General features: G+C 41.0%; 1 protein-coding gene across 7 annotated transcripts in view; it reads right to left on the reverse strand.

Moving 5' to 3' along the window:
• The window catches only part of NDRG2 (NDRG family member 2), a 41,014-nt gene that overhangs the window by 13,426 nt on the left and 4,537 nt on the right, over positions 1–23,051 (reverse strand). For 3 of the 7 annotated variants that reach the window (XM_063301018.1, XM_063301016.1, XM_063301019.1), the window contains exons 2-9: positions 18,935–19,017; positions 14,972–15,016; positions 8,582–8,687; positions 6,162–6,282; positions 6,001–6,063; positions 4,311–4,371; positions 1,885–1,971; positions 770–826 (exon numbers count right to left, since the gene is read on the reverse strand). In XM_063301018.1, the coding sequence (XP_063157088.1) occupies positions 770–826; positions 1,885–1,971; positions 4,311–4,371; positions 6,001–6,063; positions 6,162–6,282; positions 8,582–8,687; positions 14,972–15,016; positions 18,935–19,012 (618 nt within the window). In that variant the 5' untranslated portion in view covers positions 19,013–19,017. Of the gene's footprint in view, positions 1–769; positions 827–1,884; positions 1,972–4,310; positions 4,372–6,000; positions 6,064–6,161; positions 6,283–8,581; positions 8,688–14,971; positions 15,017–18,934; positions 19,018–23,051 lie in introns of those variants that run through there. The other 4 variants (XM_063301020.1, XM_063301021.1, XM_063301022.1 and 1 more) reach the window with 2 other exon arrangements.

The following is a 23,051-nucleotide window of genomic DNA, read 5'->3' on the forward strand; positions in this document are numbered from 1 at the left end:
AATATACATGCAGTGGAAACCTCAGTGCATTCAAATGGAATTTTTGGGAAGATGTTCCAAATTTGTGTATTTTCTGTCCTTTTCCTGAAGCAGAATTGGGAATGTGTAACCTGGCTAAGAAGCCTGTGGTGTATAATGGTTGGGAATAACAGGAATTATAGTCCAGCACCTTTGAGGAAAACCAGCTTGCAAAAGACACCATTTAATGGGGTAGGTGATGATAGGCAGTAGTAACCTCCTAAATACCCTTTTCCCCTTATGTGTATTCCTTCTTCCTTCCTCTGAAAATTCCCCACCTCTGGAAATTTAGAATCTATGTTTTTGGGGAATAGGATCCTTTCCTTTTACTTAAGAGTGTCTGATATTTTTAGTTTGAAAGCACTTGATTTTCTGTCCTCAATAATTATTTACTAATAGTGTAAGCAATGCAAATAATAGAAAAAAACCCTAAACTTCTAAAGTGAATAGACCTAGGCTGCTTTTTTAAAAGAGGAATTACTTTCTTGTTTCCTATTTTTTAAATTCTTCATTGTAATATCAGCTGCTGTCCAAGAATCATTCAAATTCCCAGCCAGCGTAGCTGCGTTAGAAACTCACCTGCAGTCTATTATATATTTATTTTTGAAGTAATAAAGTTCAATACATGTGCATTTTAAACATACAATCCTAGGATTACCAGGGAGCTGAAAGTGAAGTGAGACTAACTACCCTACTCTGCTTCTTTATGTATCATCCATCATCCCTTTATTCTCCTACTGTTCATGCTTACCTGGCTGAAGAGGTGTCCTAGGATCATCTCAGAAATGGAGGAGGTGAGGCCGCTTAGCTTAAGAGAAAAGCAGAATGTGATCAGAGGACAAGCTGGATACTGTTCTGAAGGGACAAAACTGGTATTTGTATAACAGGAAGAGGTAAGGTTTTTGAAACTATAGTCATTGACTTACACATCCACAGCTTAAACAGTGCCCAAGCTCAGAGTTTGCCAATATGCAAAGCACCACAGAAAAGGTGCTTTTGAATATATGCAAACCGTATTTTCTTGCAACTTTGAATTACCCGACTTTTGATATTCCTGTGATCTAGAAGTTGCCGTTCTGTTGCAGAGGAATAGCCTTTAGATGCTTTTTTCCACTCCTGTATTTTTAAATTTTTTGCCCTATCTCCCAAAAAGTTTGGGAAACAAGATCAGAATAATTTATGGTGCATTTGCCCAGATGTTAAGTGATTTGCTTTTTTGAAGGGACAGTGGATTAGGCTTTGGCTTAAGGTATAATAAAGTATGTATTTTTAAACATGAGCAATGTGTCAATTTTGTTCGCATGTATTTAAATCAACTAAGAATGGATGGAAGGAATAAATAGGAACTGATCCATTCATTATTCAGGAACTGTTGTGGGGAATTGGAGATGAGCATTTAAATGGCTTAAGCGAAGAACTAGAAGAGAAAGAAGTCTCTTAATACTTGATGAAACGTGCTAAGGTCCACTAGCCCACCTATCAATATATGTCTATGTGAAAACAACAAGCTGTTTTTAGTTTCTCTAAGTACCAGCAGTGAACTGATGCATGCACATAAGCAATTGCTGATTCTTCTCTCTGAGCCATGTGGCCAACATGTCACTGCATGGCTTTACTGATATCAAACTTTATAGTTTTACAGAAGTATGACAGGCAGGCATGTGGGTGTTTCAGATCTTGAACAAGATAACTAAAACTTTTAGAGAATAAGTGAAAAATAGTAAGACAGTGCAAACATTCTGGGGGTACCAGATTGTCCATCCCTGCTTTAAACCAGAGACTGATGGTCATTTTAATTCCTTGCTGTAATAGAGTCCTGTGTACAGTTTGCTGATAGCTAGCTATGAGCATCACCCTCAGCCTTACCTTATGAGCAGCCCAATCCATCCAGCCCTTGGCATTGGGGTCAATATTGATCAGAACCAACCCCTCCACAGTGTCTGCATGAGAAAGCTGTGGGAAAATAAGAACAATTAGAAATAACCCTAACCACGATGTTATTTTAACCACAATGACACAGCTCAACTGTGCTTTAGTGTATTCATCACACTCCCCACTTATCTTTTCAGATATGCCAAAACACAGTAGAAGCAGACTACAGAATGAGATGTACCCTTCAGCCTGCATGGTCCATGTCCAAACTTCAATGTACACTTTGGCTGTGTTCACATAACATGCTCAATCTCATTACTGAATTAATCCACTCCCTGAGTTTCCATGATACGTTGAACATAAGCTCACCAAATGGCCTGAGTTGACACCACATATTAACCACATTTATTGAAAGTAATAAGGCCAATAGATTTTTGGTTAGACATAATAAACACTGACGCCCAACCAAGTGGGCAACAAGTTGGGAAGAGAACTAAAATACTATAGCTAAATTTGGATTGCTGTTGTGAGATTTAGCCACTGATCAGGAAAAGGATATCATAATATAGGAAAAGGCACAAAGAAAGAACTAGAATGACTAGTGGTGTTAAAGTACGTTTTTCAAATAGAAAGGCTAAAGCAACTTGGTGTTTGCCAACAGTTTTGAACTTCAATTCCCATCAGCAAGACACTGGGAATTATAGTTGAAAATATCTGAATGACGCATGGATGCATGTCCCTGGGCTAGGGTGTTGGAGACTTTTTAGTTATTGGATCTGGGACAGTGGGGGAGACAATCAGCAGGGAAGAGTGCAGCTTCTTCATTGTCATGAGAACGTTTGGGATTGCCCACTGAAACAGATCAGTTGAAGGTTCCGCATGGACAAAAGGAAGCACTGTTGGTTTATTTCACAGAAAGTGTAGTTAAATTTTGGAATGCAACCACACAGGATGTGGTGATGGCTGCCAGTTTGGAACTGGTGGCTTTGGCTACTACAATCTGGGGTGCCAGTTTGATCCAGTGGTTAAGGTGCTGGGCTATAAACCAGGAGACTGAGAGTTCTAGTGCCGCCTTCAGCATGAAAGCCAGCTGGGTGACCTTGGGCCACTCTCTCTCTCTCAGCCCAACCCACCTCACAGGGTTGTTGTTGTGGGGAAAAGAGGAGGAGGAAGGAGTATTAGATATGTTTCCCGCCTCGAGTTATTTATAAAAATAATAAAGGCAGGGTAAAAATTAAATAAATAAATCACAGAAAACAAGTAAGCAACTTAAGAAAATGCATTAAAGGAGATGGAAAACGGAAGATAAGTCAGCCAAGAATTGTGGGCTGTGATAATCAAACCTCCTTAAGTCCTGAAGTGGTACAGATGTTCAGTACATCTGTTATCAGGTAACAGAAGCAACTTGAAGTTTGGGATAGGCAGAAGATGTAGCATTTGTTGTACTCTTTATCTGATACCCTTAATACTACTCTTCTTCTGCTTTTTGGTTTTGATAGGGGAAAGTCTTCAACCACATCATTTTTTTCACTCTCTTCCCCACTATGCATGCAGATTATTATAATCTCTTAAACACTAAAATGACACTACGTTTGATTGCAACAAACCTTCTGTAAGTGGAGGTAGGGTTAAGTGTTAAAGAGTCTCAAATTAGGCCTGGAGTAAAGCCCCACTCAGTCATGAAACTTAATATGTAACCTACCTTGAAGGGTTGTTATAAAAATAAAAAAATGGAGTGGGGGATTATGCATGCCACTTCAAGGAGAACATGATAGATACAAAATACATAGTTGGTCAGATAGGATAGAATATGGTTTTTATGCCTGAGGTGAATAATAGTGGTTTATCTAATTCAACCCAGAAACTGGGTTTATATACTTCACTAAACTGTGGTTTGTTGAATAAGCTTCCGTAGATGGACTCACATATCAAGCTCACCCATAAAACATGATATACAAGCCACAATAGTTCATTCAATCCATAAGTCAAAAAAAAACCAACCACATTTTGACAAGATGTAAATTTTAGCCACTGAACTAAAACCCTAGTTTCTGGCTTTACAGCCCATTCAGGGACACCCACAGGGAAAATAAAATCCAGTTGCCAACTTGACTGTTTTTACTCTTCTTGTGGATTCTCTTGGATTTGTTCTCCTAACCACTGCAAGACAAGGCAATACCTCTCTAGTAGACCCATCTGAGTACCACACCCCAGCTGAAACAACTAAAACCTCACTGTGGATTATTTTCCCCCTTAGTCCTGTTATGGTCAGACACCCAGAAACCAGCCACTCAGAGGCCTGATTTGCTTGTGACTTTAAGAGGCGATCAAGTCACCCTGAGCAAAGGATCTGGCCATGCCCCTTTGGCAAGCTGAACATGTCTGCCTACATGACAGGTGCTAGGCCGCAATCCACTTACACTGTAGCGTGCCAGGACGTACGCTCCAGCTCCAACTCCAATCCCAATGATGCTGGTGAAGCTGTGGAAAGAAAGGAGGCTGTAAAGGGCAGTGGAGCAGGGGCTGTCTTGGCGCCCTCGATCCTTCAATGGAGGAGAGAGAGTTTTCAACATTTTTTTTAGACTTGCTGATTTTGTACCTTTGCAAGTGGCACTGATTGCGCAGTTTGAAAAGTCACAGGCGACACCTTTTCATTCTGTGCGGTTTTAGCTCCACTGTTTACATTTTTTCTCACTCTTTCCTATTGCCTATGTTAATTTCTTTACATAGCAGGGGTTGGCAACTACAGCCTGGGGGGCCTTGTGGCTGCAGATCTCTCTCTTTTTTTCGTTGCTTCAGATACCCTGTTAGTTGAAATCATTGGTGCAGTTTCAGTCATTCTGAGATATACAATTGTAACATAAGCCCTAAAACAGACTCAATAGAGTTTTTTTTTTAAAAGGGCCCTCTATTAAGAAAAATGAAAACCCAGTCTTGACTATAAGTGTATCAGTGTTTTCCTTTACTGCAGCCCTTGGCTCCCCACTCAAAAAACAAAAACAAAAAATGGGCTCTGCCCAAAAATTACTTAACCCCTTTACATACCCATTTAAGGCATGGGTCTCACCCTGGAGACTCAGGCCATAATAAATTCATCAGGTCTTAAGATGCCCCAAAACCATTTTGTTATGAACTACTATGCCTACATTTCAGAAGCAGAGAAATACTGATTGTAGGGCTGTGCAGTGCTTCAAAGAGTGAGCATAGCACCTGTTTTCAACTCTTTAAAGCAGCCATCTCTTTCCCCAAGATTGTTCAGTTGCCCGCTGCAGCTGCTGTGTGTTCCCAGGTAACATTAAGACATGACTGCTTTAAACACCCGCAGACAGATATTATGTTTTCAGTCTCACATGCTCCAAAGCAGCATTTTGGAATTAAATTCAAAGCATTTCACTAATGCTTTGGTAGGTGCCCTACTGATTGGTACCCAAAGATGTAAAAGTTAGAGCGCTTAGGTCAGAGGTCTAGAAGGTTTCTGCCATAGCTCTTGAGTTTTTAGGTTTGGGGAAGAAGCAATAGGCAGCCAAAAGACCTTGTGCTTTCCCAAAGTGCACAAGATTTCTGGTTCTAGTCCCAGGAATTTCTAGGACTGAAAATCAGAAAAGGCCCTATGAAGTTCATGCCTGGATGAGTACAAGCTTAAGATTTCATGCTTGCAGCCAGTGGTCCCACGTTCTCTGCCCAGCTTTTGAGATGGCATGGAATTCAGCAAGTAAAAAGCAAGAAGCGACAGAGCAGGTTTGGCATGCAACTGGTTTTGTTGAGATATTATCATCGTTTCGGAGCAATATGAGGAGGAGATACTCAACAGGTATGTCTAACCACATCAAAGCTTCTCTAGAATGAGAGAAGCTGTGCCTGACGAATTTTGGCCCAGCAGTTAAACATGCTAAAAGCATCTATTTGGAGAACTGGGTAGAAAGCAGGCCACTTAGTTTTTAACTCAGCTTTTAGACTGTGTTTGCTTGGAGGAGTACTGTTTCTGATGCAAGGTTCTGCATCCTCTGATTTTCTCCATCCATCTCCTATTGGGTAGCCAGGAGGAATCCACTGCAAGACTTCCTTCCCCGCCCTGACAGACACATGCCACATCATCCTCTCCAGACTCACTTGACATATTGCAAGATGCAGGGGATCATGTCAGCCAGCTGGTCCAAAGAAGGATATTGATACCTAGAAAGGGAGCAGAGAGTAGGGGCTGCATTAGACAGCTTGATCCCCTTCGCACCCAACACTACAGGTGGGGCAGGAATGGAGGCTGCAAGGCTCACCCCAGAGGGAAGGCCGGGGCCCCCTCCTCCATGCCAGGTGCGTCCACATGTATCACCACGAAGTTCTTTATGATCTCTTGCATGTCCTCATAGTGGAAGAGGGTGTCGAAGCACGAATGATCTGGGGTGGGGGTGGGGATGAGGAGACAGAAGAAGGGGGTGTCAGGCTGCAGAAGGGCAAGTGGTCATGCCATCAGAAGGGCAAGGCCTAATCAAAACTGGGACAGCCCTACTGGGAAGCAGGCATAAGTTCCTGGGTGCCAATGAATGTGCCACTTCAATATTCTGCTTCACAAGGCAGTCCTATGCATCTTTATTGAGAAATACATCTTCCAGTATTCACCAGCATCTAGGAAATACATAAAGGATCGCAGTATATGCCACAAACATGTCTGATAAGAAAGTGGAATGTTCAGAAGTCTAGGTAAATGTGAGTTAGGGAGCTTCCACTCCCTCCTGGTATGAAAAAATAAAGAAGGGACGCCATAATGGGATGACTCAACCAAATGGGTGGAGGGAGAACTGCAGAAGAGGCCACAAATCACACTGAAAACATAAAAAATTCCGTTTTTAAAATGTCATATCAGAGTTTGAATTTGGAATCTTAATTTCAAAGGGTAAATCAATTTTTTAAAAAATAGCAAAAATCAGTACTTTTGTGGTAGAGCAACCTTCTCTGAACTTGAAATCCTCCAGAAGTGCTGCAACTGAATTTTAGGTGGGGCCCCAATACATCTGGAGGGGGGAAGAAAGTTGGCGTAGAATTGGTGTTTTCTTTCTTAAAATTGCACTTTTGGTCAGGAGAGCAAAAAGTTACTTTTCTGTAACACTTTTCTGCCACTTAGTGACCAGCTGGTCTTTTGCAGCTCAGATCTGGTATCCCTAATTCTGAGTGGGTGCTACCAAAGGGCCAAAAGAACTCAATAAAAAGAGCCAGTTTGGTCTAGTGGTTAAGGCAACAGGCTAGAAACCAGGATCTGTAGTTCTAGTCCCGCCTCAGGCATGAAAGCCAGCTGGGTGACCATGGGCCAGTCACTCTCTCTCAGCCCAACCCACCTCACAGGGTTGTTGTTGTGGGGGAAATAGGAGGAGGAAGGAGTATTAGGTATGTTCGCCGCCTTGAGTTATTTCAAGGCAGAATAAAAATAAACAAACACATTATGTGATTATTTAAACTCTTGATTGTGGAAGGAATGCTATCCTAATGCACATGTAATTCTTGCAACAATCCTATGAGAGACCACGCTATCGTTCCTATTTTCCAAAGGGAGAACTACATGTTTGACTCCACATTACACATGCCTTAAAGATAGCTGTTCCAACTGTCTGCTGGGAAATTGAATACTTCCTGACCCATAAGCAGAAATAGCCAGACGGAATAAAAACATTAAGTATAGTGGAAAAAGAATAGCTAGCTTCCTTACTTTGTCTCCTGTTTACCTCCTTTTACTAAGTGGCCAATTTTTTCTAATAGTTGGAAGGAGGAAGAAAAGGAGGATAGAAAATTAGCTACTGTACTAAGATAAGGAGTGATAAATAAGCAGGAAATTCAGCCAGCAGCACTTCTTTCTCCTAACATCCTAACACTGGTGGAGGAGTTTTCGCAGGAGTTTTGCATGGTCAGGCCTTGAAGCAGGCAGGCAGGTAGGCAGGCTCAGGATCACCTGCCTATTATTCTTATTCAAAGTTCACCAAGCAATCAGATTTGGAACTCTGGCGTGTTACTAAAGGTTGGTTTGTAGTGGCAGGGGTGGGTTTGCCTGAGTGAGTCTGGTAGAATATAGACAGAGGGCAGAAGAAAGTAGAACATTATCCATTGATCAGAGGAAAGTAGAACATTCACACTTAGGGCTACAGAAATTCCCTCCCTCCCTCCCTCCCTCCCTCCCTCTTGCCATCTAGTATCTGTCTATATTTTTGCAGCCTAGGTCTGATAGCCCTACTATCTGCAGGTCACTGGTAGGTCAAGTTGCAGGATGCCAGCAAGGGCCTCCAAATCTCAGTTGTTTAACAATAGCATTGACAAAAAGGTGATCCAATCATGAAAATCCTCAATTTGTAATAATTCAGATATACATTTGTACTTGTATATATAGGTCATCTGAGTATGTAGGTCATAAATTGCAAAAGGTAAATTGGTTTCCATATCCATTCCTTTCCCTCAGTTACCACTTGGAATCTAGTGATTGAGTTGAACTTTTAATAAAACACAAAGTCAACACTGCATGTACATGCATACATAAGTTTCTGACCTTGCCAAAATGAGAAATTCTTGGGATTCTTCCAGAACAACAAGATCTTTTAAAGTTTGTACAAGTTTCACTGAAGTTCTATATACTCTGTTAGTGAACTATGCTAACTGTGAAACTCACTGTTTCCCACAACCCACAGCCCCAACCAAGTGGATGTTCTAGTCTTACGATTTTGTCCCACATCATGGTAGGTGAGGATGGCTGGACGTTTGGGCTTGGGCGTTCCATGGATGGTGATGGTCACAACCCCATAAGGTGTCTCCACTGTGTGCTTCTGTAGAAGAAGAAGAGAGACTAAGATGAACAAAGGGAAGACTGCAAAGATCCTAGCCCTGTGTGAATAACTGCAATGAGGGTAATGCTGAATTCATATAAAGGGAAGTTAAATTGTGGGGGATGGCAAGACCTTCAAACATTTGGGAAAAATCTTCATGTGCGCAAACACTCACTCTGTGATATGGGATGCAACAAATTGAGGCAGTCCAAATTCTATGTCAATAAAGCTTGCATGCCTTTATACACGCATAAAGAACAGTTCCTATGGAGCCCAGTGTCAATCACAGCTTTTCCATGTAAGAAGCCAGAGCAGCATGTTGGGGGAAAAAAATGCCTTCTGGGGCCAAGAGACAACAGAGGACTGGCACAAGTTCAAACATTATTCAGGGCCAAGCCAATTACGTATGTGAAGTTAGGTAAATAAAGTGTCTGCATATAAAAGAAGCTGTATTTATACGAAAAGTTGTACTGTACATGAATGTAAAGAGCCTGACTTCTGCAGATTAATTAGCTTATTTTTGCAAAATGTATTCTACTTATCCATGTAACAGAAAGAAGCAAATTGACATCTGCCTCCTTCCAATTGTTCAGCCTAGTCAAATTACTAGAAATCCTGCTCAGTATCTCTACTCCAGGATTGTCACCTAAATCTTTCTGCCCTATGCCCCCTCAAAAAACCCAAACAAAACAAAAAAAAAACCCAAACCAGACCAAACCCAAAAACAAAACAAAACAAGAAACAAAAACACCAAAAAACTCAGCATGGAGTACTTCTGTATCTTTAATGAAAGTTTGATTTTTAAAAGATCCTGTGTCAAAGGGAAGTTCTCAAGGCACTGATAAAAGGAAGCATTATCTTCCTTCTATGAGCTGCACATTGTCCTGTTATAGCTAAAGACGCAGCCTACAGGGCAGCTGAAAAACTGATCTCTGCTCCTGCTTCCCTCCCACCATCTATATTTCCAGCTTTAAGGGCTGGAACCTTGGTTCCAGAATCTTCTGTTTTAATGAAAACTATACTGTTGGAATGCTGAATTCCTCCATCCCTCACAGAAAACATCTAAATCAATACTGTAGCTGTGTATCTCTGTTTTGGCAGGCTTTTTGGCTAAACCAGTGTTTCTCAGCCTCAGCAACTTTTAAGATGTGTGGACTTCTGAAGTCCACACATCTTAAAGTTGCTGAGGTTGAGAAACATTGTGCTAAACAGCCATATCTGTTATTAATTTTTACAGTTCCCAATAGCCTGTTTTTCAGGATATCAATTGAACCAAGGTGATTTTTCTTCTTACTCCTAATTGGAGTTCAGTTCAATGTCCTTATGCCAGTTTTCACCCTTCGATATAAGGGTGTTTGTGTATTTTCATAATAGTAAAACCTATCTTCAAAACACTGTGCACCTGAAGGACTTGGCAGGTTAGAAGGTGCGATTTATAGATCAGGTCTTGCTTGGCACTTGTGAATTGTAATGTTGATGTTGTCTCTCCTACCACATTTCAGAACAAGTGCTCAATTCACCATGGAGAACAGACCATTTCCACCTTGTAGTTCCCATAATGCACAGAGAAGAACTTGGGTCAATATTAAAAAACAATCAAGTACTGTTTTGTTTTGCTTTAAGTTCACTGTTTATTTTCCCAGCCCTTCCTGCTAAGATTTTCTCTGATGGCACACAAATGAATTCAGCTTGTTCAAAAGCAACTGGAGAAGCAGGGAAGGGCTGTGCCATTTGGCACCCACAGTTATTTCTTTCCAGAACCAAAATAACACAATGCGTGAAAAGGAGGGAAAGCGGGAAATGAAGAAGGCAGCTCGGAAGACAGCAGCAAGCTTAGATGTAATGAGGACCATGCGGAAGGTGGTCACAAAAATAAAAAAGGAGTGGGAACTAGTGGACTGAGATGAAGAGTCTTAAATAAGCTCACCAAATGAAACATAGGCTGAGTGTGCATTGTGGTTAACAACTTTGCTTCTCCCCATCTTTTTTAAAAGAGCAGGGGCTTATATAATGGTTAAGGTGTTGGATTGGTCTGAAGAAATTTAGGTTCAAGTTCTCTGTTGACTCAGCTCAACCCAACCTACTCACAGGAAAGGGAGAAATTGGCAGTAGATATGACTTCTCAGAGAAGAGCAGATAATAATTATTATTATAAGTAGAGATTGAATACCCTAGCATAGTTCCACCAAGCCAAATATAGGTCACTACTTATGCATTGTGGTTGTCAGGTTTGTTGTATCTTAACTATTGCATATATAGGCAATCTTTATTTCTTTTTGGATGAATCCACGCTGGGGGAGAAGAACCACGTAATGGTTCTTCTCAAGTATTTCCAAGAGAAGAACTCATACATCTGCATATTTGGCTCAGCCCTGCATGTTTGGCCCATTATCCAACAGTTGAGATGTATAAGCATGTTCTGAAAATTCTGAAATGGTCTACAGTTCCTGACTGACTTGGTAATAAGTAGCAGTTTTATTTAATTTGGCTATATAGACAACTCTGGTACAGCACTTAATGATGCCCTACAGCACAGTTTGTCCAACATCAACAGAAGATCAAAGTGGGGAGTCTGTATAGTTGTATTTACAACACAACCCACATGGGCATATAACAGTATTCATGACTGTAAAGGTCCAGGCAGACCCCCATGGATTTTTTTTTAAAATGTCAGTAGTGTTCCTTTTGATGGGTCAACTATTCTACTAGCCTGTACAAGAATGGTCAAAGATAAAGACAGGAATCCATAATGTACAGCAGTGAGAAAGGTTGCAGTTCTAACATTCTGTCCCTTTTAAAAAGTACAAGAGACCGTTTCCCAGCTAATGGCTTGTCCATTTATGAAAACTTGTATCTCTTCAAGCAGTTTGTTTTAGACTCAGCAGCCATTTAGGTGACAGGTGAAAACTGCTCCATATTCCAGTGTATTGTTGACATGAGTAATTGCAAAGTTATTTCTCCCGCCTTCTTTTGGCTGCTTTACATCAGCTACTGTTATAGGACTGAAGTATAATCTAATCTTGGGTTGTCTTATCACCTCTCCTGCATTCCGTTTTATCAGTTGTAGTTTTTATTACTTTTGTAGCAACTCTAGATGACTAGCCTCAGAGCGGGTGCCAGTTTGGCAGAGCCCTTGGCAGCCCTTCTGCATAGGTTCATCAGGTCCAAGGAAGTCACTTCCCCACAAATAGAAAAGCCAGTGAAGTTCCCAGATAGGGGCAAGACTGGTGAGGTTAGTAAAGGCCCTCTGCCTCTGCACAGTGAAGGATAGTCTGCCAGTAGTTCTAATGGTCTCTCCTTCCTTTCCCTTCCTTTGCTAAGACTGGGATAAGCAGAGGCAAAATAATAAGTTTCACTAGCAAGTTGCTAACATTATTTTATTCCACCCACAGGGGTGTCCCCAGGGCAAGTCGAAAAAGTCAAGATGATAGCCACGACCATGTGGTTTTGACTTTTAAGTGCCCCTCTCCCCTGAGAATGCCTCTATCCACCCACGGTGCATCTCAGCCCCAAAAAGAACCCTTTTCAAGTGACAATCTTTGAAACATTGTGGGGCATTAAAAGAGTGCCACAGCAGCATCCCTCTTTGGCTTGGCTTGTTGCTGTGCTTCTCCTCAGAATGGAAGATGGGTCCTTAGTAAATACCAAAGCCAATACTAAGCTTCAGTGGCATCTTGGCAGGATGCCATAAGCTGACTTCTTGTACAGCGCTGTCATAGACAAACAAAGGAATCGGAGATGGGACAAAATTTTGTGCTGAATTCTAACCTTTCCCCCTCCCCTTCCCATCCAAATCCTAGTTATGTTTCCTCCAAACTCTTTTTTCTCCCTAATCTTTCCTCATTTTTCTTTCCCAACTTGCTGTTAACATTCTGTAGCTCCCAAACATGTTTAGTTTTCAGTTCAGATGTTTTGGAGGGTTTGTATCCATGCTTAGATTTGCTTATTATTTGCTTGTTTCTGATGTTTTGTATGTCTCCAGACCTAAGATGAAATCACTTTCGCTCCATTTTTTTTTGGCCCTCAGCAGCACCATTTACTGTCTGAGGGAATGATAAATAAAACTAAATGTGTAGCTGATTGAGCAGGACTTGAACAGCTGGTAATGGTTGGGGGCCAAGTCTCCTGGATTCACCCTCTAGTTCAGGGGATGGGATGGGATGGGATGGGATGGAATGTGAATGCGAATGTGAATGTAAGAGAGCCAAGCAGTTCAAAGTAACCGGCATTTGCTTGCAAAGCCAGGCTAGCCAAATGTCTAAAGCTCAGTCTTCTGGTTTGGAACATGGATATGGGCTCACCTCACAGGAGGTCAGATGATGTAATAAAACTTTTGCAACAAGAAAGAGAAATCACTGATTGGTATCTAAAATAGGCAGAAGATTTTCTCTCTCTTTTTAAAATCTCTGTTGTGTCATCTAACCTTACTATAACCCTGTACGTAAATATTCCTATTGTAAACATGGGGAAAGAGAGGCCACATGATAGCTTTAGTCCAGTCAATGGGTTCATGACTAACTCATTATCTCTTTAGGTGCCTGCCAGGCAGACGTTCCAACAAATATATGATGATGCAACAGAACTGCCAATGGATCAAATAAACAGCTCAGTCTGCTCCTACGTCTTTGAAAGTTGCTTGGTATTCAGGGTAAAGTGAAGTGATAAGCACAGTCTCTTGCTAGTGTCCACAGCTTAAGCTGCTGCTACCAACACAAAAACAAGTTGCTTGGAACATTTGGCGACCCCACCACACAATGATGAAGCAAGCTGCTAGGGTTGAAATTCATGGCATTGTACAACTATTTAAGATCATAAAGCAAGGAAGCTGACTTCATATGCCACAATTCTGTGGCAAATAGGCAGATGGCAAGTAAGTGTAGTGGTTGGAAAGTTACCATTGGAACAGTGTATCTTACAAAGTGGTGACAGCAAACAAGGAACAGGCTGGCTTAAAGCCAAGATTCCAGGGGATAACTGTTACTTTGGTTTTTTTTGTTTGGCAAGGCTCTTGTATATTTAACAATTGCATAATGGGTCAATTTGGGGGAAAGGGAAAGCTCATAGTAGGGCATCCACATTGACTACAGAAGGTCTTTTGAATCTCCAGGATGGGAAAGCCTCATCTGAAACCACAGAGAGCTGTTATCAGTCTGTGGATAGTTTAATAGAGTGTGGTAAGCCATGATTTGCTGAATAAGCCATAAATGGCTAGGTTCACACCTCACCCCAAGCTATAAATTGTTATTTATAAACCCAAATGGCTGGTTTCACAAAACAACCTATGCCAAAACTAATAAACCACATTATGGCAAAGTGTGATATTTGAACCCAGCCAAGAGAGAGAAGACCAGGGCCTAATGGCATAAATAAGATCTCCTGGTAGAATACAGCAAACCAAAAACAGCCTCTGCCATAGCTAATCTCATGTTCACTGCTTATCCATCTGCTTCCATAGCCTCAGTTATAAACAGGAAGATTCATTAATTGTTTTGGACCTGGGTCTTTAATTCTGCTTGCCAGGTTTAGCAGGAGAGATTATTATTTCTGACTGATGGTAACAAACTGGTGAACTCCATATCTCCCAGTTTATGATGCATGACAGCACGCAGTAGATAATTTCCCTATAGTTACCATTTTTGGTCTAATTAAAAACCAAGCAAACACCAACACAGACCTCCCAACTGGTTTGCCCATCTTTGGAACAGATAATATTGATCTGACAGAGCATAAAGCCACCTTCTCAGCACAGAGACAAAGCTACCTGGAAAACCTTGTTGTCAGTTCTTCCGCAAAAGCGTCTAGCCAGGAAAAAAGTGACTGCTCTAAAAATGTTCCTGATTCATAATCTCTGTTTCAGGAATATCCCCTGCTGAACAAAGAAGTCACTGCTTTTGCTGAATTTACCCAGACGGGCTATTCTTTTCCAGTACAAATAAGGAGGAAAAACCCTTTGGTTACATCTCCCCCCTCCCTCTCTCTCCCCCTTTGGGGAATCAGCCATTAAACTTATGTACCTGACAATTTTCTTCTTCCCTGCAAATTCCAGGCTGGAGAAAGATGGACTTATGCAATTCCTCCATCAAGAAAGCAGGTGATAGCTGTAATACTAAGTCTACATGTATCCATTCTCTTGTTCAATTGTGGAAGAAGGCCAGAAAGAATGGACCATGATAACCAGCAGGGGCCTGTTTTCTGAAGTTAGAGCTCCCTACAGGACGAGGGAGAAGGGAGGCATGGGTTCTGCCCTTTTGAATAAAATGGAGAGGATGGGGTGGGGATATTACCTGGCCATATTCCTGTAGAAGTTTGGCTGTTATCAGTTCAGCATCCTAGAACACAGAGAAAGAAAGGGGGAAGGGGAAAAGACAGACAGGGGGCAAGAAGGTAGCAAGTAAGAGGAAGAAGAATCAGTTATGGGGAAGGGTGGGGGGAAGAAGCAGAGTGTGCAGTCTTTTTGTCATTGGTTGGCACCCTTAAAAAACAGCATGGGTTGCGAGCAGCAAATAAACTCATTGGAAAAGCAGTTGCACTATAGAGCTGCAGCTTATTGATCCAAGAACTCACATGTTCCAGTCTATGTTTTTAACTGGAAACTTGCTCAACTGAGGCAGCCAAATGCTTGCCGTTGGCAAAGAGAAAAACCTGCCTGTTTTCACTCTTTGTGAAACTTTTATGACTACAGACCAGCTGCACATAAAAATACAATGCATTTTATGTCAATTGAACTGTTGCCTTTTGTAGCACCTTCCCTGGTTTAAAGTTTTGGAGAACTCAAGAGCTTGCATAGTTTTTGATGCCCTTTTGGTATGGATTTTGGACTTTTTTCTTCTCTCCTGAACCAACACAGCTGTCTTTGTTTTTTCTGGGCAAGCTGTGTGTCTGCACTAACTGTTCTCCCAGCTCTATGTCCCATGACATATTGGGAACATCTGCTATTATTGGAGCTTTAATTAAAGTGATGCCCTGGATTCAAGAAACACTGCTGGGAGTGAGTGGTACTAATTCTTAAGCCATATTTCTCCTAATGGCTAAACTGCCTTTAATATGTACTTAGAATTAGTGGGATGTCTCTGTGTGCGTGTGTATGTGTGGTTTTTCTCCTCCTATGCCTTTCAGTAGTTGTATAGGTGTCATAGAACTTAAAAAAATGGCTTGGAGCTGAACAAAGAACAGACAATTTCATAATTGCAAATGGGTTTCCTTTGTAACAGCATGTAGAAGCAATGATTAGATGTGTATCATATAAACACCTGGCTGTTTATTACAAAAATATCATGCCCCTCATTTGAGATACTATACAAGCACATCTGATGTTACACGTAAAGCATCTAGTACAGATCCATGCTGAGAGGCCTAAATAGAATTAATCTTTTTTTTCTTAAAAATGCCTCTCCCATATAATTATTTTTGGACAATAGCACAGCTTGTGAAAATTATTCAGCACCTTTGCCATCCAATTACTGGGTTGTTAGGAATGTGGGTTCAGGCACCAGATTATAATTTCCTGATTTGCTGGTTAGACCATGACATCAGAGATAGAGTCTTTAGAAAGCTCTCAACCTTTCTATAGAGGATGACTTTCAGTTATCCTTGACATTCTGTAAGAGCAAATATAGTGTTCAAAGAGAAGGAGAAAGAAAGTAACAGCTAGGAAGGCCTGCCTAACAACATCCAAATAACAGACTCAGGTATTCTCTCTCCAACCATCCTTTCTGCAATGAACAGCCAACATATGCTGAAGTCTTTATACAACAGATAGTAACTAACTAATTTAGTTAGGCTGGCTATATTGATTTTATCTGGAATCCTGCATGTGTGATTGTTGGCTTCCCTTATTTTTCCTTATATACCCTGTTCCCAATCAGGGCTGCAACTGGGGGCAGGGGGGCAAGTGGGGCATGTGACCTGGGCGCTGCGCTGGGGGGAGCACCAAAATGAGTGCCAGGGGGGCGCCAAAATGGGCGTGGAATCCATGTTTGCCCCGGGTGACACAGACCCTAGTTGCAGCCCTGTTCCCAATAAACCTCTTTTCATTTAAAGTGCCTTAAAAAGAGAATTTCTTGCTAAAACGTCCTCCATGTATGAGACTGCATGGTTACACAGCTACATCTTGTGTTTCAGAACTGGTACAATGTTTTTTAAGTTCTGCATTGCCGACTTTGATCAGGAAGATCCAAAACACCTTCTTTTCTGTTTTCCCAGATCCAGTTGAATGACTCAGAACTCTATAGCTAGACAAATTAGGATGTGTCAGGGAGTTCAGCCTGATTGGTGGTAACCAACTATAATTATATATTTTAATAGGGAACCCTTGGAAGAAGGGGTCTGCCAAAGAAGTTTAAATTACCACTCCTCCTAGTTTGTGCAGCTCCAGAAGATTTCAACAGGCTGATCATATTTCACCTACTGGTCTTCCTCAACATTACAGTAACAACAAATGAGCAAAATTTCCACTGTTGAGACCTCAAAGCAAGGTGTAAAACACACTGGGTTCTGGATTTTCAGCTCCCCCAACTTTCACTAATTTCAGCAAAGTTGTATTGCATGCCTTCAGAATCCTAGCCCCTATATGTTTGTTCTGCAATCAACCACCGTATGTAGGTGTATCTCTAAACTTAATTTAAAACACTTCATCTTTGTGTAGCAAGGACAGAGGATTATGCCACTATTTAGGGATCAAATCTATTCAACATTCATTGCCAATAATTGCACTAATATTTGACAATGGGGAGTGAAGGATACAGGTTTATTCTGATATGAAAGATGACAAAGTTCCTGCATTTTTCTTAGTTGGGTAGAAACTAGAAACTTTCAGCAAGTTTGGCATGTCAAAAGTCCAGTATCTGCTAAAATGTCCTCTTTTATGGACATTTTATTTTATTGCCCTCCTTTTACTGGCTCCACTGGATAAGAGGTCTGCCTAATTCTTTGCCAGCCCCACTGCTGTCTATTTGCTAACCCCCACTGGAAGAACACAAGGCAATTGGAAGATGTTCCTTTTTGTTACTTATTATTGTCATTGGATGAATGCTTTAGTAGCAAAGAGGAAGTTCCAGGGAATGCCAAAAGTAGGCCTTGAGGAAGCAGGACTCTGGCAGATTGATCAATCTTACTTCTGGCAGCGACCTTAACTATTGCTTAGAAAACAACTGCCAGTTTTTCCATAGGCTCTGTACAAGTGTCTTGAATAGTCATTATGTGCATGTATTTGCAGGTCACTGCACATGCATCTAGGCTGTGGAAAGCTTTATCTGCTGAATTCTGTACATCCAAATAGCTGTTTTAGGAACATAAATAGGTCAAGCTGATTTTTCTGTCCTAATCAGCTAACAACAGTACTTCCAAGTAGCTTTTAATCTTTTAATGTTGCAACAAAAGAACCTAAGAATATTACTATGTCATGTTTGATGGGATCCCAGTGATCGTATAGTATCTATATTGTTAGCTATAAGAAGGTAGAAAATTTGTGACCATCCAGATATATGCTAAACTACACTGCCTTCCATCTCTCACCAACTTTCCACACGAGCAGGAGGTTGCAGGTTGTTGAAGTACAGCAACTTCAAGAAGGTCATGGGTCCTCTAGTCCTCAGCTATGAATTATATTTAGATAAACACTTATAATTTATTGCATACTGCTGGTCTGGAATTAGATACAGGTTTGATCATTCTCCAATAAGAACATAACAGCTGTTACATCTTGGCCCTCTAATACTTGTAAAGTAAGGATGAGCAACAAGTTGCTCTCCAAATATTGCCAAATAGTCGCAGACAGCATGGCGGATTGATGGAAACTGCAATCCAACAATATTAAAAGAAAACCACACATTGTTTACCTTCCCTTTAAAAAGGCAGGCATTGCACTTGACCACCTATGGACCTGGGCCTAGAAAGCTTGCAACTTGACAAAGGACAACATTTGTAGCTAGTAATAAATGAAGGGCAGCATGCTCACAAACATCAATCCCTGGCATCTCCATTTTAAAAGGTTGCAGCTCTAAGGGATGGGAAAGACCCTACTCTCCTGCCTGAAAACCTAGAAAACTACTGCCAGACTGATGAACTTATAAGATAGGCTTTGAACAAGGCAGGTATGAATGCAACTGCTCTGCCAAGGTGGGAAAGAAGTAGGACCAGTAAAGAAGGAAAGAAGCGGGACTGGACACAATTTGGGAGTAGGCTGGTAAGGGAAGAAAGCAGCAGCAAGAGAATGGGGAGAGACAGAGGAGGCCTCCATTTGTGCTGACCTTGCCCGGATCAGGTGCTCCTGGGGCTCGCAGTAGTGGCTTTTCCTCAGTGATCTGCACTTCCTGGAGTTCTGTCATGGCACCTGGGACAAAAGACAAAGACATCAGGGGACGTGTCAGTTGGGGAAATCTGTATACTAATGAGGCACTGATTGGGGGGTATCACATTTGCATTCTTCATCACTTAATAATGACATCCTCAAATGATGACTGCACACATGGTTGAGTCATACTGGAGCTAACCCAAACAAACAGAATGTGGACAAGGTTCCATGTCACCCCAATACAGCACTTTCCAACGTGGCATCATCTTTTCTCTCATTCAGCTGTCAACTAGCAACTTAATGCTAAGTCATGCATGTCTAACCACAGTGGAGAATACTAGTAGTCCTGCACTTATGATTTACCTAGCCAGGTAATGAAATGTCCTCAGGAAGAAAACCTAGGTCATCAAGACATGAAGAGGTGGACATTGCCATCCATCAAATGTATTTTTCTACCATGAATAACACTTAGCTGCTTATGGACCTCTTCTGGACTGTGGCACACCTATGAACATGTTATAAAGTGTAACAGGGCATATTAAAAATCAGCACTGAAACCACTAATCTTTGCTGTAAATGTGAGACATCAGACATGGAAAAGAATGGCCAATTAATTGTGAAAACTGCCAGTTTTTCATCTTATTTTTAAAGCTTCATCTTTAAAGTCTTTTCCAGTATATGTTTTATACACTTTTAAGATCAGCCTCCCCTAGTCTGCTGCCTTCCAGTTGGGTTGGGACTACAAATCCCAGAATTCCAAGCCAGCACAGCTCTTAGGAATTCTGGAGCTGTGGTCTGAGTACCCCTGAAAAGTGCCGGATTGGGAAAAGCCATTTATGGCTGTTCTCCAAAACAGACTTGAATTAAAATATAACACAAATTGTCTACCACCTCAAAAATAGTCTTTTTAAGCAGCCTTTAATGGGCCAAATGTTTGAAAAAAATATTTGTTTTGCAAACAGGCTGATGTGCTTGGTATTTTGTGACCTTGTGGTGTTTGTGAGACACCATGCCTTGATCTGAATGGGGCTTTAACTTTATGGAGTTGAGGTGGTTTTCTGTTCCACATTATAGTACAGAAAGCCACTTTGCTTTCTGCAGATAGGGGACCTGAAGCTGGGACAGAATGCCACAACAGTGATGAAGTCAACCCTGATCATCTAGGTCTAGACCCTCGGCTTATGTAACCAGGCATGACTTCATATAAACAGCCACACCTTGGCTCATGGCCAGCACCAGCCCAACAACACAGGAATATAAGCGCTTGCTTTCTACTAAGTTGAACTGCTGGTCCTCTACAGACCATCTACTGATATTGACAACTGCATGCCCATTTCTCCCCCCCCCAATGGAAAATATTTTTGAAGGTCTTCCTGGGGATGCCACAAACTGAATCAGCAGCCTTCCAGAAAAACAGGCACTTTGCCATTGAGCTCTACAGTTTTCTTTCAGTAGTCACTAAGTTTCAGAGGCTGCAATGACATTGTTTCAGAACTCTTACAATATTTTAGCAGGTTTCAAGATGCAATTCTCTGATCAGGCACCTCTAAGAGTGTTCCAGAAGCAGCACCCTATTGTTCTTGGTAGCTTCGAACAAAAATGTCCAATGCACCCAACCGATTGTTCAGTGTAACTGGCCTGTGGTCGTAGAATGCCACGGCTCACTCTGCATGCGGGAGAGCACCAGAAATGTTAATTCCTGCTAGGATGGCAGCAGATGATCAAGAACTGTAAAAGTGGCTTCATCAGTAGTACAGTAATAAAAAGAGAATTTCGAGAGAGGCTTCAATACTTTCAGCATATTCCAAACACCACTGGAATTAGCCATATAATAATACACGAAACCCATTTTTTTATACAGCCCCTGATCTAATATGATCTTAGTAGCCACCTGGAGCAGCAAAATGGTCAGATACATAAAGCTGGAAAGTTGTGTTCAACCTTCTTCAGGAAACCGCTCTCAGATCTCAGGATTCCCTATCTGTCCCTTTCCTCAAACCTTCCTCTGTCTTCTCCCAGTAGATACGTTCAGTTCCTAGAAGAAAAGTTCTCCCCATGCAGGTTGCATATAAATAAATTTTTATATTAATGTGATAAAGGGCACTTCAGATCCATTAAAGCTGCTCATTTTGAAATAAAAGAGATTCTGACTGAAATGTAAATATAAGTAGGTTTGTTTGACATAAGACACCATGTCCATTTTTTGAGTGGCCAAGTTAAAACAGCCTTCTCCAACTTGTTGCCTTCTAGATGCAATGACCTTCAACTCGCATAATTCCTCAGCCAATTTACTGGTTGGGAGTTATGGGAGCACATCTTTAAAGAACTCAGCTGAAGACTCTTTTGCATAAAGAAAACAATTAGTAAGAACACCTGACTTTGGGGATTAAGTCAGAGTTTCTCAACCATGGCAACTTTAAGATATGTGGACTGGATTAAGTATTATAATGATACAATGTATGTCACCTGCATTTTGTTTCCTGCTAGAATGTTTTATTGTGTTCAAACATTAGCCAACTACTATAGGTACAAGGGTAGAAGTTGGCAATTTGGAGCCCTCCAGATTTTTGGATCACCATTCCCACAATCGATGCCATGGTCTATGATGCCAGGCCCCTAATAGTAGTTGAAATCCAAAACATGTAAAGGCACCAGGTTGCCTGTCCCTGCAATTAGGAAATCTCTGGTTGCACTCATCCAAGGACACCATAAGAGTGATTGTCTCCTATTTTATACAACAACTACCTTGTGCTTGGATCCTAAACAATGAACATTTATGGAACTGCTTAGCAAACAAGATGACCATTTACTTCCCAACTGATATTATTTGCCTAATAGTCTAAACTCTAAATGTGAAATCTTCCTTAGGAAGGAAAAATAAATCCCATTTTGGACTTCTAAATACACATGTGTAGGGTATGCATCCTTAAATTTCAAGAAAGAGAAGTTTTAACATAGGTGAATCTGTATGGTGTGTGGGAACACAATCATACATTTTAGAATGTGCTCCAAATATGTATATTAAATGTCCTGCCAATTTGCAGGACAGATCTAGGATAAGTTCACTTTGCTGAATCAGGGGGCACATACTTACATACAGCACAATGTTGTATGTCCATTTTAAGCTCCCTCCACTTTACTCCCAGGAGGAGAGAATAAGACTGTTGATTTGAGCAAAGTGACTTGGTTCACATATTATGCTATGCCATGATTTGATTAATCATGGTTTAAATATAAACATAACACAAAATATTAAGTTAAAACAAAACAATGGCTTGCTCTGGCTTGTTATGATGTATTGATCTACTCCCTGATTAGGCTTATACATTATGCTAAGCCATAATTTGCTTAATCATGGCTTAGCTTATAATAACAATTGGCTGGTTTCACATTAGTGTGGTGAGTGACAAACCATAGTTTACAAACCACAGTGGCTGGTGTTCAAACAACATACCAAGCTAAAACCAAACAAACCACATGCATGATGTGGAACCTAGCCAGTATATTTTAATTGTGTTACAGCCATCTGATAATTTGCTTGGATTTATTGACAAAACATATACATTTCAAAATGGGAAGTTTAAATTAAATCAGTTTTTATTTTTGAATATTTAAATCACCTTGGTTAAAGCTATCTATCTTGTTCACTTGGCAGTTTTGGGCAAATTACATTTGCTTCAGAGTTGATTCATCCATGCTCATGTATTGCTAATTCAACATAGTGAACAGAGCAAGACCCTCTGTGTCCAGTTAAGCTTTTTCACTAGGATGATTCCAAGGATCACTGATGATCTGTCAGGGTACTGTGATAGTCTTTGGTATGGGCACTAATGTAATGTAAAATATATCATATTAGGATATATATGTCCAAAATATCACCAACTTCAACACATTTTAGCTTTCTTAACCAAAATCTTGCAAGATGTGGATAAATCTCATAAGATTTAGGAATCTTGCAGGCTTTTGGTCTTTTTTTGTGTGTGTGTGCCTGCAAGTCAGCGTTGACTCCTGGCAACTGCCTGGACAAGTCCCTGCGGTTTTCTTGGAGAGTTCAGAAGTGGTTTGCCATTGCT

The sequence above is a fragment of the Candoia aspera genome, chromosome 4, assembly GCF_035149785.1.
Source record: "Candoia aspera isolate rCanAsp1 chromosome 4, rCanAsp1.hap2, whole genome shotgun sequence".
Taxonomy (NCBI): Eukaryota; Metazoa; Chordata; class Lepidosauria; order Squamata; family Boidae; genus Candoia; species Candoia aspera.